General features: G+C 41.0%; 1 protein-coding gene across 5 annotated transcripts in view; it reads right to left on the bottom strand.

The window, feature by feature from the left end:
- The window catches only part of LOC118361613 (phospholipid phosphatase-related protein type 5), a 102,678-nt gene that overhangs the window by 27,466 nt on the left and 58,248 nt on the right, over positions 1-16,964 (bottom strand). For all 5 annotated transcript variants that reach the window (XM_052483336.1, XM_052483337.1, XM_035741684.2 and 2 more), the window contains one exon: positions 3,665-3,915. In XM_052483336.1, coding sequence (XP_052339296.1) covers positions 3,665-3,915 — 251 coding nt within the window. The remainder of the gene's footprint in view (positions 1-3,664; positions 3,916-16,964) is intronic.

Raw genomic sequence — 16,964 nt, 5'->3', positions numbered from 1 at the left:
CCAAACGCAGGTAGTCAAGGGTGATGATGTCACTACTACCACAGGCTAGTCAGGTGAGTATACAGTCACCTCCAAAATGATTAACAAAAAGATTAACAGAAAAGACGGTATAAAATAAATAATACAAATAACTAGCTATATTGTAAGCTCAAAAAAATAGAGAAATAATATTATTTTATACTTATACAATTGCTCAGAATAATAGATTTTGTTTAACAAATAATAAATATAAATCTCAAAAAGATAGGTGTCAAAATTACAATGCTTTGTGGACCCTCCCCCTGCGAGGATAACGGCACAGCCTTTTTCTATAACGTTTTATGAGATTGGAGAACACATTGGGAAGGATCTTAGACCATTCCTGATGATATGTATGGGCCATTGAGAGGCTTTGAAGCCACCGGTCGGCCATTTTGGCACTTTCCAATAGCAGCAGTCCTCTATGGGAATGAATAGAATTCTACAGTATTTCAACTAAATGTTTCAAGAACAAAATTACATCTATTTAAGTATTTTGTTATTGTAGCGTGGACAATAACATATGTACTCTCTAAAAACAATATATGGAGAAAATGTTTTTATGTATTTTTTCTTTTTTACTTTTTATGTTTAGCTCTCTTAATATAATTGTATATATGTATTAATGTGTGTGTAATAGAATAAATGTGTCAAAAACAAATATGGACATCAATAAATGCATTTCTATAGCTTCCAAGATCTGTTTACAATACAGGAGGAAAATAAATACAATCGAATAGTATTTGTCACACGCTTTGTAAACAACGGGTATAGACTAACAGTCAAATGCTTACTTACAGGTCCTTTTTCAGCAATGCAGAGTTAAAGATAACTGCCAGGTCACTGAACTCCTCCATATAGGCGGTCTCGTTGTCAGTTATCGGTGATCAGGCCTACCACCATCATGTCATCAGCAAAGTTGATGATGATGTTAGAGTTGTGCGTGGCCAGTACAGGAGGGGGCTAAGCACAAACCCCTGAGGGGTCCCCGTGTTGATGGTCAGCGTGGTGGATGTGTTGTTGCCTGCCTTCAACGCATGGGGGCGGCCCGTCAGGAAGCCCAGGATCCAGTTGCACAGGGAGGTGTTCAGTCCCATGGTCATGAGCTGAGTCGTCGTAATAGTTTCGGACGCTACAGACATTTATGTGAGAAGACTGATTTTTGGGATGTCTCGTGGTCTGACAAGCACCACTCTAGCTCTGCCACCGTTCACCACAGATGCGGAAGGGCATTATCAGTGGATGCGGTGGATTGAGATGCTAAAAAACATATCACTAGTGTAAACAATGTCAAATTGTCCTCTTTTTAGTTGATAAAGTCATCCCAAATGTAATCAGCTGTTTTTAAGAATGTCACTGTAATCCTAATTTTAAGAAAATGTAATTCAGGCTGATTACAGTTACTTCATTTTATTAATCGGATCACTGTCACGCCCTGACCTTAGTTCCTTTTTATGTCTCTATTTTGGTTTGGTCGGGGCGTGAGTTGGGGTGGGCATTCTATGTTGTTTTTCTATGTGTTTGGCCTGGTATGGTTCCCAATCAGATGCAGCTGTCTTTCATTGTCTCTGATTGAGAACTATACTTAGGTAGCCTGTTCCCACCTGGTGTTTCTGGGTAGTTGTTTCCTGGTTTGTGTTGTGTCACCTTTCAGGACTGTTTCGATTTTCGTTGTTTCACTTTGTTAGTTTGTATTTCGTGCTCAGTTATATATAATTACATGGACACTTACCACGCTGCGTTTTTTGTCCGATCTTTCCTGTTCCTCAGATGAAGAAGATCGTTACAATCACACCAATCCAAAATGAAATCGAGAATTGGCTTCTATTTCGCAACAAAGCCTCCCTCACTCACACCGCCAAACTTACCCTAGTAAAACTGACCATCCTACCAATCCTCGGCTTCTGCGATGTCATCAACACAATATAGCTTCAAATACTCTACTCAGCAAACTGAATACAGTCTATCACAGTGCCTTATACCACCCACCACTGCGACCTGTATGCTCTAGCCGGCTGGCCCTCGCTACATATTTGTCGCCAGACCCTCTGGCTCCAGGTCAACTATAAGCCTTTGCTAGGTAAAGCTTCACCTTATCTCAGCTCACTGGTCACGATAACAACACCCACCCGTAGCACTCGCTCCAGCAGGTATATCTCACTGGTCTTCCCCAAAGCCAACACCCACTTTGGCCACCTTTCCTTCCAGTTCTCTGCTGCCAGTGACTGGAATGAATTGCAAAAGTCGCTGAAGCTGGAGGCTTATATTTCCCTCACTAACGTTAAACATCAGCTATCTGAGTAGCTAACAGATCGCTGCAGCTGTACATAGTCCATCTGTAAACAGCCCACCCAATCTACCTACCTCTTCCCCATATTGTTTTTATTTACCTTTCTGCTCTTTTGCACACCAGTATTTCTACTTGCACATCACCATCTGCTCATTTACCACTCCGTGTTATTCTGCTAAATTGTAATTACTTCGCTACTATGAACTATTTATTGCCTACCTCCCCACTCCATTTGAACACACTGAATATAGACAATTGTTTTCTATTGTGTTATTGACTGTACGCCTGTTTATTCCATGTGTAACTCTGTGTTGTTGTTTGTGTCGCACTGCTTTGCTTTATCTTGGCCAGGTCGCAGTTGTAAATGAGAACTTGTTCTCAACTAGCCTACCTGGTTAAATAAAGGTGAAATTAAAAAATAATTTTTAAAAAACATAAAAAACATGATCCCTGTTAAATGTAATCCATTACTCCCCAACCCTGAGCATATAATATAGCTCGGTATTAGTATTATTTATTTTATATAGTCTTTTTTGCTCATATTTATCAAGGGTGGCAATCATTTTGGAGGTGACTGTACATACTCCTCCAGCAGAACTCAGAGACTAGGAGAAGTCCATCTATACGCATATCAGCAGCCAGAAAAAAAGACAGAACTGTTCAGAGACTAGGAGAAGTCCATCTATACGCATATCAGCAGCCAGAAAAAAAGACATAACTGTTCAGAGACTTGGAGATGTCAATTTTTATGCAAATCTACCAGCCAGATAGAAAGCAAAGCTTCAGACCAAAACAATATAGAGAAAGTTGATCTACATACTGTGTGGGTGATGGAACAAATTTGATTGAAAAAAGTGAAATATCAAATGTGAAATCTTCAAACAATTGCATCTTACCAGCAGACTCTCTTCGACCAATGAAAGGCTGCGACTCGAAACCAGAGTCCAAAAACGAAAAACAAAATTTTGAGACATGACAGCCTAGACCAATCTGGCAAGAATTGATGACCAGTTTATACAGGTTTAGAGACTACCAGGATATTTTTTGCAGTGTTCATCACATCTAGTCTGACTCATAGCCATCAAAGAACACCAGCCCACCCAAGACCGGCATCTATTGGGCCTACTCACTAAATCCACTTCAATCATTAAGATGCTCAAAAGCCTGGCCCTCACAGAATCTTGGAATTACCCTTTCACGCCTAGATACAGTTCTGAAAGCCTACTTTGTATTCCTATTACTACTATATAATCCTAATATGTATTCCATAGTTATTACATTGAGTTAGTGAGGAGTTGTAACAGGGACTCACTCACTCTCTCAACATGTATCTCTGGTACATAGGTTCCTACTCACCGCAAGATAGAGAGCTGCGTAGACGCTGAGAGCAGCCTCTTTGGAGGGGAAGGTTTTACGTGCACGCAGGATATCCTCCTGGTTCCCGGTACAGGCCTCTTGGTGGCTGATGTAGCGGAGGGCGTGCTGGCAGCCCAGGGCCGTGAAGTTGGGCTTACACACCGTCAGGAAGTGGGGGGACAGGTTGCCCGTCACCACCTGGCCCGCGTTTACAAAGATGTCCACAGTGAACAGCCCGAACGTGTACACTCCTGGAGAGAGAGAGAGATACCTGTTAGAGGCTGAAAATGTACACTCCTGGAGAGAGAGAGACACCTGTTAGATGCTTAACGTGTACACTCCTAGAGAGAGGGGGCCTAGATTCTGGTTATCAGTTATTGAGTTACTGTGTGGATAGATTGATGAAGTCTGCACAGGAAAGGAGGTCTAAAAGGACACTCATCACACATTATTGAAGGCACACTGAAAGGCAGAAAGATATAAGCTACCGTTCAAAAGTTTGGGATCACTTAGAAATATCCTTGTTTTTGAAAGAAAAGCCATTTTTTCCCCTGGGTTTTAATGGAGACGACTCTTCACTGTTGACGTTGAGACTGGTGTTTTGCGGGTACTATTTAATGAAGCTGCCAGTTGAGGACTTGTGAGGTGGCTGTTTCTCAAACTAGATACTCTAATTTACTTGTCCTCTTGCTCAGTTGTGCACCGGGGCCACCCACTCCTCTTTCTATTCTGGTTAGAGCCAGTTTGCGCTGTTCTGTGAAGGGAGTAGTACACAGCGTTGTACGAGATCTTCAGTTTCTTGGCAATTTCTCGCATGGAATAGCCTTCATTTCTTAGAACAAGAATAGGCTGACGAGTTTCAGAAAAAGTCCTTTGTTTCTGGCCATTTTGAGGCTTTAATCGAACCCACAAATGCTGATGCTCCAGATACTCAACTCGTTTAAAGGCCAGTTTTATTGCTTCTTTAATCAGGACAACAGTTTTCAGCTGTGCTACAATAATTTAAAAAGGATTTTCTAATGATCAATTAGCCTTTTAAAATGATAAACTTGGATTAGCTAACACAACGTGCCATTGGAACACAGGAGTAATGGTTGCTGATAATGGGCATCTGTACGCCTATGTAGATATTCCATAAAAAATCTGCCGTTTCCAGCTACAAAAGTCATTTATAACATTAACAATGTCTACACTGTATTTCAGATACACGTTATGTTATTTTAATGGACAAAAAATGTGCTTTTCTTTCAAAAACAAGGACATTTTTAAGTGACCCCAAACTTTTGAACGGTGGTGTATATATATATATATATATATATATATATATATATATATATATATATATATATATATATATATATATATATATAGAGAGAGAGAGAGAGAGAGAGAGAGAGAGAGCGAGCGAGCGATAACAATGGGTAATGTGCCATCAGAGCGTAGAGTTTGCACTAATGAAAAATACAAGTACTCATCTGAGAGAAAGAGACAACGAGAGAGAGGCACAGAGACACAGAGACAGATAGGGCAAGATGTATCTTCAAACAGAGGGGGGGTAACAAGTGAGGAAGAGTGAGAAATAGCTTTCCCCACACTCAATCAGTAATGAAACACTGTTTTACCTGTGGAGAGAGATATTTAAATAAAAGGAGACACAGATGGTTAAATAACAGGCTTTAATGGAAGTGACCTGTCTTATATTTTGAGACACCCCTGCGTGATTCCAAATGTTGTAAATATTACATTATGTCTGAAAGTAGGAGTAGAAATTACTAGTCTCTTCTCACAGATGCAAATTCCTAGCACGCTAGCAACAACCCTGTGTGCAAAACATAAGCAAACCGACATTCTCCTCACGACAGAGCTTTGTTCCTAGAATTGTGTGAGGACGCATAAAGCAGTGTGATGCTCAAACACACAGGAGTAACATCACACACACACACGCACGCACGCACGCACGCACGCACGCACGCACGCACGCACGCACGCACGCACACACACACACACACACACACACACACACACACACACACACACACACACACACACACACACACACACACACACACACACACACACACAGAGCCAAAAGACATGTGGAGGCTCCACTGCCCATGACTATTGCTCTTAAACCAACATAGGCAGAGTCAGTGTGTCACTAGCACTGACCGAATATGGGATTTTGTGGTAACAGGTACACACACGTACTCATGATGCACACACACACGCACGCACGCACGCACGCACGCACGCACGCACGCACGCACGCACGCACACACACACACACACACACACACACACACACACACACACACACACACACACACACACACACACACACACACACACACACACACACACACACACACACACACACAGAGCCAAAAGACATGTGGAGGCTCCACTGCCCATGACTATTGCTCTTAAACCAACATAGGCAGAGTCAGTGTGTCATAGGGCTCTCCAAAGGAGAGGAGAGCCTTATAGCTCTGTCTTTCACTCAAAATCTCCACAAACAAGCCCTCGCTAGACACACAGCCAGAGACAAAGCTGGCAGGAGAACGCACTATTTGCTGCAGCAACAATGGGGAGCTTTTGCAATCACTGTCAAGACTCTGTGTTTCTGCATCTTAATGTGTCTTTCAGTTTTGAAAGCCACTTAGCTGGAAGAGCAGAGAGGCAGGTCTTCGTTATTGTTGAGAGTGTCATTCTGTTTTTTCTCTGTCATATTCCAGTCACCTCAGTCTCTTCTTCTTTACTCTTTCTTAAAGGGAATGAGGGAGCTGAGATGAGAGGAGGGGGTGACAGAAGATGCTGACAGACACATTTATACTTCAATCAGATGTATTGTTTCAACAGTGACTCACTAGTTGAGCATTTGGCAGAGGATTTTAGAAGACATTAGCCTGACATTGTCCCACTTAGCAGCAAAAAATAAGCAGGGTTGACTGTCCATGGAAATGGCTACGTTTGGCGTTTGGTTTAATGACAGAAATACGTAGCTCGCGAAACTAATTCCTTAGCTGGCACCGTAGACGGGGCGGAAATCGTACTCTTATTAAGCAGATAAATGAAATTCAATTTGCACAGTTCAATAAAAAAGCAAAAACGTCAAAGGCTTTATCTTTTCAGTGTCATTGATCCCATTTCTTGTCATCAGTGTGTGTGTGGTCGGTGGGAGGTGAATAGGAAGGCTGGGTGGGTAAAGGCTGTGTAGCCTTGAAAACTTTCATGCTGACTGAGGTTTCACTGCATCAGACTGCAGCAATAGGACAGGCTCTGGAATTAGATCAAAGGTGCAGGTGCAATGGCTCACTGACTGTCTCACACGGCATAAGCACGCACACACACACTCACGCATGCACGCACGCACGCACATACACACACACACACACACACGTACACTATTGTTCAAAAGTTTGGGATGACTTAGAAATGTCCTTGTTTTTGAAAGAAAAGCAAATTTTTTGTCCATTCAAATAACATCAAATTGATCAGAAATACAGTGTAGACATTGTTAATGTTGTAAATGACTATTGTAGCTAGAAACAGCAGATTTTTTATGGTATAACTATATAGGCGTACAGAGGCCCTTTATCAGCAACCATCACTGCTGTGTTCCAACGGCATGTTGTGTTAGATAATCCAAGTTTATCATTTTAAAAGGCTAATTGATCATTAGAAAACACTTTTGCAATTATGTTAGCACAGCTGAAAACTGTTGTCCTGATTAAAGAAGCAATAAAACTGGCCAACTTTAGACGAGTTGAGTATCTGGAGCATCAGCATGTGTGGGTTCGATTACACGCTCAAAATGGCCCGAAACAAAGGACTTTCTTCTGAAACTCGTCAGTCTATTCTTGTTCTGAGAAATTAAGGCTATTCCATGCGAGAAATTGCCAAGAAACTGAAGATCTCGTACAACGCTGTATACTACTCTCTTCACAGAACAGCACAAACTGGCTCTAACCAGAATAGAAAGAGTGGGAGGCCCCGGTGCATAACTGAGCAAGAGGACAAGTACATTAGGTGCGGCAGGTAGCCTAGTGGTTAGAGCGTTGGACTAGTAACCGTAAGGTTGCAAGATTGAATCCCTGAGCCGACAAGGTAAAAATCTGTCGTTCTGCTCCTGAAAAAGGCAGTTAACCCTCTGTTCCAAGGCCGTCATTGAAAATAAGAATTTGTTCTTAACTGAGTTTCCTAGTAAAATAACAAACCAATTTCTTTTTTTTAGAGTATCTAGTTTGAGAAACAGATACCTCACAAGAACTCAACTGACAGCTTCATTAAATAGTACGCGCAAAATACCAGTCTCAACGTCACCATGGAAGAGGTGACTCCAGGATGCTGGCCTTCTAGAATGAGTTGCAAAGAAAAAGACATATCTCAGACTGGCCAATAAAAATAAAAGATTAAGATGGGCAAAAGAACAAAGATACTGGACAGAGGAACTCTGCCTAGAAGACCAGTCGCCTCTTCACTGTTAATGTTAAGTCTGGTGTTTTGCGGGTACTATTTAATGAAGCTGCCAGTTGAGGACTTGTTAGGAATTATTCAGAGACTGATTGTTTAAAGATGATTATATAGAGCTTGGCTGTGATATAAACCTGCACAGGCTCTAAAAACCACTATTGCCTACTCCTGGAGACCGTTAGTAGTATAGTAATATTTATTGGGATCCACAAGGCAGCGGCTACTCTTCCTGGGGTCCAAATAGGAAACAAAACAACAAATAAAACACATAATATACAGTTATCACCTTGGTACTATTTCCACAAGTATGTGGTAAAATGTCACAACTCTTAATACAAAACTCAAAACAGATCATCAAAAAGGCTGTTTTTCAATTTTTTTTGCACATTTTCAGTTGACGAGGTACAACACACAAAATCACACTTTTTCACTAAACCTAATCAGCATTTCATCTAGAAATAACTTTCATATAAAGTAGTTGCCTTTCACTGATTCTCTTCTCATTAAATACATTTGACCATCACTTAATCCAATTGCACTTAATGGTTAATCACTTAACCGTTTGGTAAACCTATAGATTTTAAACTGGTTTGTCTACTATATACAGATGATTTTGAGAACAAAAGAAATAAAAGGTGTGTTTGTAAAGTATAAACATCTAAATTAAATGTATGATACATGATAACCATACATAATGAATACTCATTTTTGCTAACTGATTTCACATTGTGGTAACCGCAATTGGTCACCATATTAAAGGGGTGTGTGAACACCTGCCATTTCTTTCAACACAGAGAAGGATAGACAGCAAGGGAGAGGAAGAAATCAAAGAACTCGTGGACAAGGGGCCTGTCACAGAGGTGGGCATGGGCCCCGTCAAAGAGTTCAAAGAGGTGGGCATGGGCCCCGTCAAAGAGGTGGGCATGGGCCCCGTCAAAGAGGTGGGCATGGGCCCCGTCAAAGAGGTGGGCATGGGCCCCGTCAAAGAGGTGGGCATGGTCCCTGTCAAAGTGGTGGGCATGGGCCCCGTCAAAGAGTTCAAAGAGGTGGGCATGGGCCCCGTCAAAGAGGTGGGCATGGTCCCTGTCAAAGTGGTGGGCATGGGCCCCGTCAAAGAGTTCAAAGAGGTGGGCATGGGCCCCGTCAAAGAGGTGGGCTTGGGTCCCAGCAGACAGGTGGACATCAGAGAGAAGGGGGCAGATGGCAGGGAACTGTTGTGTCTAATGAAGTCCGGGCCATCATCGTTGACCATGTGGTAAACAGAGGCCTTACCATGGCAGAGGCTGCCAGATCACCCCAATCTGAAAAGATCAACTGTCAATTCGATCATGATAATATTGACAGTATACTCTGTTCTACCCTCAGAATTGACAGAAGACCACATGGTGATGGCCGTGGCATGTGCTGACCGACCAGCAGGAGTGGGCAGTGGTGCAATGGTGAGGGCCAGGAATGACATATGGTTGTCCAAAACAAAGCAGGCTATTGAGGAGAACGATGACATCTTTGCCGATGTGGCTTCCATCAGCCTACCAACAATCGCCCGCCTTTTGAAGAGACACCTGGTGCCTTTTGAGAGAAACAGCGACCAGGTGAAACAACTGCAGGCCGAGTATGTTCAGGTACAGCACTTTATACTGTATTACTGTTACTATTTGATGCATATGCTACTTTTGTACTATCACAAGTATATAAACATTTTAATATAAGATTTACATAAGTATTCAGACCATTTTTCTCAGTACTTTGTTGAAGCACCTTTGGCAGCGATTACAGCCTCAAGTTAAAAATCCTACAATTTGATTTTCTGGATTTTTTTTCTCATTTAGTCTGTCATAGTTGCAGTGCACCTATGATGAAAATTACAGGCCTCTCTCTGTCACGCCCTGGTCGAAGTATTTTGTGTTTATCTTCATGTATTGGGTCAGGCCAGGGTGTGGCATGGGTTTTTGTATGTGGTGTGTATATATTGGGATTGTAGCTAGTGGGATCTAGCAAAGTCTATGGCTGTCTGGAGTGGTTCTCAATCAGAGGCAGGTGTTTATCGTTGTCTCTGATTGGGAACCATATTTAGGCAGCCATATTCTTTGAGTTTGTCGTGGGTGATTGTCCTTAGTGTCCTTGTTCCTGTCTATGTGTTAGTGTACACAAGTATAGGCTGTTTCGGTTTTCGTTACGTTTATTGTTTTTTGTAGTGTTTGTATTTAGATTCGTGTTACGTTTGTTTATTAAAACATGGATCGCAATCTACACGCTGCATTTTGGTCCGACTCTCCTTCACCACAAGAGAACCATTACACTCTCATATTTTTAAGTGGGAGAACTTGCACAATTGGTGGCTGACTAAATACTTTTTTGCCCCACTATATATATAAATACATGTTTTATAATATATTTTCCTGTATTATTTCCCGCACACCCTACCACCCCACCCCTAATTGGAGTAAACTAATAAACAATAACACTTAGGCTTCTACTTCCAGCTTATACATACTATATACATTTTACGGACACAACCTATTTTACAATAGTTATATTTTGTTTGTTTTTAGACCTGGCCTTCCTCTATTTCTGATGTCCATCCAGTTTGATTTATATTTTTAACTGTGCTATTTCACAAAAGTTGTGAACCTATATACATTTTAAAGACACAGTATATTTTACATTTGTTATCTTGTTGTTATTAGTCCCACCCTTCAGCTCCATTCAACCCTTCCCGTTTATCTCTTAACACCATCCATAATAGATTTCTATTTGCCATATATTTTTCAACCATGCTGTGTTGCTTCACAAAAGTTCTGAACCTTTCTATTCTCATAGTTTATACAGATTGTAAATTAAAGAAAACATTTTTCGATAAAAGTATTATTATATTATTGATCGATTGACTATGACTTTTCAAATCACCCAGTATTGCTATCTGTAGAGTTAGCTCCAGGTAAATGTTGTATTTCTTCAGCCATTCCTGGACCTGTGACCAGAAACAAGCTATGGACAGTACCAAACAAAATCGGTTGCAAGAATTTAGTATAACAATTTAAATTTAAAAAATCTAAGTTTTGAATCTGGCATCATTTTGTGTGTCAATTCATAAACCATGTGCCATGAAATTGGTACATCGAAAATCTATTCTCAACTATTTTGCAATCTATATGGTACTGCTGTCAATTATTTGGTATGTGAAGAAGTTACAGGTCTGTGAGAGCCAGAAATCTTGCTTATTTGTAGGTGACCAAATTTTCCACCATAATTTGCAAATAAATTCTTAAAAAATCCTACAATGTGATTTTTTTCTCATTTTGTCTGTCATAGTTGAAGTGTACCTATGATGAAAATGACAGGCCTCTCTCATCTTTTTAAGTGGGAGAACATGCACAATTGGTGGCTGACTAAATAGTTTTTTGCCCCTCTGTAGCTATAACGTGATATTTACATTGCTACTATGTAAAGCTCCAATTTTCCCCATTATTCTACCTGCTAAAACCCCTCCCCATCCCGCGTCGTGCTGTCATCCCAGTGACCGGCAGACCCTCCCCGACCCCCTGGATTCCATGGCCCTCGAGAGACCAGGACCCATATACAAACTGCTCATCTTAACTTCCATAAATAACAACAAATATTTGTAATAGTGTAGGTAGTTTCAATCCCTTTCCCCCACAAACAGCCATAAACTCAGATGCTCAACAGTATCCCAGAGCCCAAATCAAGAAAGGCCTTGATTTACGAATGCATATACAGTTGCAGCTGCATGAGAAGGCATGCAAAATTGAGCAAAAATGGGGAGATTTTATTAAAATTGGCAGGTACCCTGAAACACACGTGGTCCCCCATTGTGACCATATTCCCAAGCATCTCTGAGCAGTCAGACCTTTGATGATTTTGTGCCACAAGGGCCACAATAACATGCCCCCTGTCAGAGTGTGACCCCCTCCCCATGGGTTACTGCAGCTAGTGTTGCCAGCACTGCCTAGGTGGGGGCACCCCACCAGAATCCCCACCGGCTAGATACAAGGTCGACAAGGTTCTCATTGGCAGTTTTGAGAATTTCCTTGTATATTATGCTCTCCCATCAGGGGGCTTTGGCTTCACAGGACCAACCCTGCCAGGCAGGCTCAGAATATTGATGGGGCAGTGCTGCTTTAGTTGGTCTCTGACCACATTCATCTTTCTCATTTGGCTGCGTATAGGCTCCTTACAGTAGGCCCATAAGACAGATAAGGACTTCTGCTTAGTGTAGGGGTCTCTCAGGTGGGTGTCCAGGGTACTGTATAGGGTTGGGGACCATTCCATCATGATAGGACAGTAAATAAATAGATATTAACATTTTATTTTAAAATGTATATTCCATATCTGCACAAAACTGAAAGCTCTCTCTCATAACCCCTGCTCACAAACACCTATCATTTTTCACTCACTTAACTCCACACTTTTCCAAACACAAAAAACACACCCCGCCTTCCATCACAATAAATGCGCACATACCCACATACTCTGCTTCTATGTCTTGGGTGTTTCTCCTCCATGTTGATTGAGTACTTTTGTGTCCCAGTTCCTTATATTTGAAGATGTATTATTTAGTTAATGATCTTTTCTTCGAATGCTGTCTTATCAATTTATAAAATACTATAAATGGAAAGTCTAAAACAAATTATTTTCCAACATTACCTATCTGAGATGGTGTAGTGCAGTTGTAGTTTATTTCCTTAACAATTGTTTTATTTTATTGCTTTTCTATATATATTTTTTATTACATTCCCTACCATGGCTAGTATTGGGTGTTCCATTATTTGACTCCTCTATGGGAACGTTGTAATATTTAGAATAGCCATGGGTAGTCTTTGTGTCTCGGAACATTTGGTTATCAATATACAGTTTATCGACTACGAGAGCTACACATTTCCCTTTGAATCTATTTTCCTTGAAGATTGGATACAGAACTTTGCGCAGTTCTGCAATTTCCTTCGGGAACTGATCATTCAAGCCTATTTTCGTGCAAGTCTTTTACCCAGGTTTTTAACCATTATTTTATCTTTAAAGAAAGCAAATTTGCCAACGATTGGGCATTCATATCTCTGCCCTCTCGAACCTGAATCGGTGTACACGTTTGAGTTTGATTTTGTCGACAGCTTCGCGTGGGATCTGAAAGCGCTGTAAGGAGGAACTCCCTAACTACACCCTCAGAAAGTTCTCCGTCCTGTTTGGGTGTTGCTTGTTTTCGTAATGTTTGTCGATACACTTCTCTAGCCTTATGATTTGTTTTGTTATCCAGATTGAAGGTTATAACCCATCAGTTTGTGAAGTGCTAATATTTAGTCTAACTTACCGATATTGAATATTTCGTTTTTATCTTGAGGTGATCTACACTGCTGTGTTCAGTCCGCCATCTTTTTCCCCCCAAACATAATTTGCTTCTTCTTGCATTGTTTGCTATTGGATTAACGGGTAGTTAAAATGACTAATTTGAAAATATATAATTATTTTGTTTGGTGATTAAACCAATGTTCTCATGACATTTCACAATAAACATATACTTTGAATCAACGGTTGTGTGGTGAGAGATGTTTACGATCCAAATGAATGCACAATGACAGGTTTTGAAGGAAAGTGTGACCAGTTTGGAGTTCTGTACTAAGAGTTGTGAAAATGTATCACATGTTCCTGCTCGCACAAGCCAAGGCTCGTGCAAGGCCACCCACCTACATGATACAACACATAGAGTGTAAATGACAAAATATATCAAAATGGCTGTCTCTTCACAGTCCCTTTGTGTTGTTAGGTGTTTTTTGAATCAGGTTTTTAGCTTGGGTTACCTGGGGTGGAAAAGAGTTCCATATATTCATGGCTCTATTTAAAACTGTGCAACTCCCAGCCTGTGTTCTGGTCCTGGGGCCTGTGAAGAGATCATTTCCTGCATGTCTTGTGTGGTACAGATGAGTGTCTGAACTGTGTGCCAACTGCTTGAACATCAACACCTTGCACAAAGACCAATAGTGATGCAGTGAGAAATAATACCTTGGATTTCTCCAAACAGAAGTGGCTTATTTGTGAAGTTATTATATGCACTACAAAGTCTTCCTTTGTGTAACAGTATGTCTTAAGGAGTTCGCTAACAAGTGCACATCAACGCTCAGCTTTGAGCCTTCAAAACCTGATGAGACAACAACAGCAGTGTCTCTCCAGGCTGCCTTTCATCTCGCTGGGCATTTATACTCCTCCATCTAGCTTCCAATAGAAGGGTGCACTCTAAATAGCTTATCCTTTCACAATCAAGGTTCATGAGAGGGTGGAGAAATGCAAAAACTTCAAATCAGGTGAAAAAGTCTGATTTTAGAGTTAAGAACGAGCTTGTTGTCATGACCTTCGGGCATGTTCAAAATGTATTGCAAAGTGCGAGCATTGCAAAGTGAGTCATTATCATTGGAACTCTAAATACAACAGAGAGATGGTATGGAAGACGGCAGGTCGTGAGATGACTAGTGAGATGACTCGTACACACACATACACACACGCACCCACACACACACCTGTGTTTCTCATATCTCTATAATATGAACTGACTAAACAAATCATGGACAGGGTAGAGATGAGAAAAGAGACAGAATCTAAGAGCAGTCAATCAGAAAGTAATCTTCCACAGCACAATAGCTATAGTACATGAGATAAAACAATGTTATATTTCTGTGATACAGTACCTCTATCTTACATTTATAAGTACATGCAATCTCTTTGTAAAACATGCACTGGGCTGGAGAAGTGCACCATCATGCTCTGCAGACAGGTGTCTTTGACCTGTGTTGACATTATCACCATCCCACTGCAGTCTGCCAGGGAGGCTTAGATGAAAGTCGTATCCCTATCTGATCCAAAATGATAATGTCTTTAAAATATCTGACACGAATCCCTTGCTCTAGGTACCTCAGTCATCCATACCTCTACAGCAGGTGGCTGTGGTAGCTACTACTGGCTGCTGGGGCAGACATAATCTGCAGAACTAATTGTTACACCAACATAACACTAAAGGGCTATTGTCGGACAGTCTAACAAAAGCAAAGTTGGCCGGTTAGACTGAGTTATCCATTTAACATCCTATATGATATTTACAGTTGACATCGGAAGTTTACATACACCTTAGCCAAATACATTCAAACTCAGGTTTTCACAATTCCTGACATTTAATCCTGGTAAATACCCTGTCTTAGGTCAGTTAGGATCACCACTTTATTTTAAGAATGTGAAATGTCAGAATAATAGTAGAGAGTGATTTATTTCAGCTTATATTTCTTTCATCACATTCCCAGTGGGTCAGAAGTTTACCTACACTCAATTAGTATTTGGTAGCATTTCCTTTAAATTGTTTAACACAAGACTGATGTCTTGAGATGTTGCTTCAATATATCCACATAATTGTCCTTCCACGTGATGCCATATATTTTGTGAAGTGCACCAGTCCCTCCTGCAGCAAAGCACCTCTCAGCATGATGCTTCCACCCCCGTGCTTTACGGTTGGGATGGTTTGCTTTGGCTTGCAAGCCTCCCCCTTTTTCCTCCAAACATAACGATGGTCATTATGGCCAAACAGTTCTGTTTTTGTTTCATCAGACCAGAGGACATTTCTTCAAAATGTACGATCTTTGTCCCCATGTGCAGTTGCAAACCGTAGTCTGGCTTTTTTATGGCGGTTTTGGAGCAGTGGCTTCTTCCTTGCTGAGCGGCCTTTCAGATTAGGTCGGCATAGGACTCGTTTTACTGTGGATATATATACTTTGTACCTGTTTCCTCCAGCATCTTCACAAGGTCCTTTGCTGTTGTTCTGGGATTGATTTGCACTTTTCGCACCAAAGTACGTTCATCTCTAGGAGACAGAACTCGTCTCCTTCCTGAGCGGTTTGATGGCTGCGTGGTCCCATGGTGTTTATACTTGCATACTATTGCTTGTACAGATGAACATGGTACCTTCAGGCGTTTGGAAATTGCTCCCAAGGATGAATCAGACTTGTGGAGGTCTACAATATTTTTTCTGAGGTCTTGGCTGATTTATTTGGACTTTCCCATGATGTCAAACAAAGAGGCACTGAGTTTGACGATAGGCCTTGAAATACATCCACAGGTACACCTCCAATGAACAATTAGCCTGTCAGAAGCTTCTAAAGCCATGACATAATTTTCTGGAATTTTCCAAGCTGTTTAAATGCACAGTCGGCTTAGTGTATGTAAACTTCTGAGCTACTGGAATTGTGATACAGTGAATGATAAGTTAAATAATCTGTCTGTAAACAATTGTTGGAAAAATGACTTGTGTCATGCACAAAGTAGATGTCCTAACTGATTTGTCAAAACTATAGTTTGTTAATAAGAAATGTGTGGAGTGGTTGAAAAACAAGATTTAATGACACCAACCTAAGAGTATGTAAACTTCAGACTTCAACTGTAGATGTAATTTAGAGCAACATTAATTCATACATATTGGGTATAGTGAGTAAAGGGAGGTTTAGCTGCGACTGAAAGCTCATAACATTAAGGAATTGTTACAGTTAGAGAAATTGTGGTGTAAATTGAAGATTTAACAGGAAAGAGTGAGAGAGGGAGGAGTATTCCCTTGGGGATCAGGGTGATAATCCTCTTGGTTTCTGTAGTCTTATCTAAAATAGGAACGTTTGCGTGAGAGCATAGGCGAGGAGACTACATACAGTACTGTACCATTCCTTTCCAAAGGATCCCATTCTTTCCCCTCAGGGCACGTGACAGTGTGCGTTTCTGTACGAGGAGACACTGGACATAAGGAGCTAGTTTTCAAGGACAAGACAGAGAGAATTTCATATATGCAATA

Source organism: Oncorhynchus keta, chromosome 28, assembly GCF_023373465.1.
Source record: "Oncorhynchus keta strain PuntledgeMale-10-30-2019 chromosome 28, Oket_V2, whole genome shotgun sequence".
Lineage (NCBI taxonomy): Eukaryota > Metazoa > Chordata > Actinopteri > Salmoniformes > Salmonidae > Oncorhynchus > Oncorhynchus keta.
The sequence above is the reverse complement of the archived record's forward strand: the minus strand, read 5'-3'. Positions and strand labels throughout refer to the sequence as shown.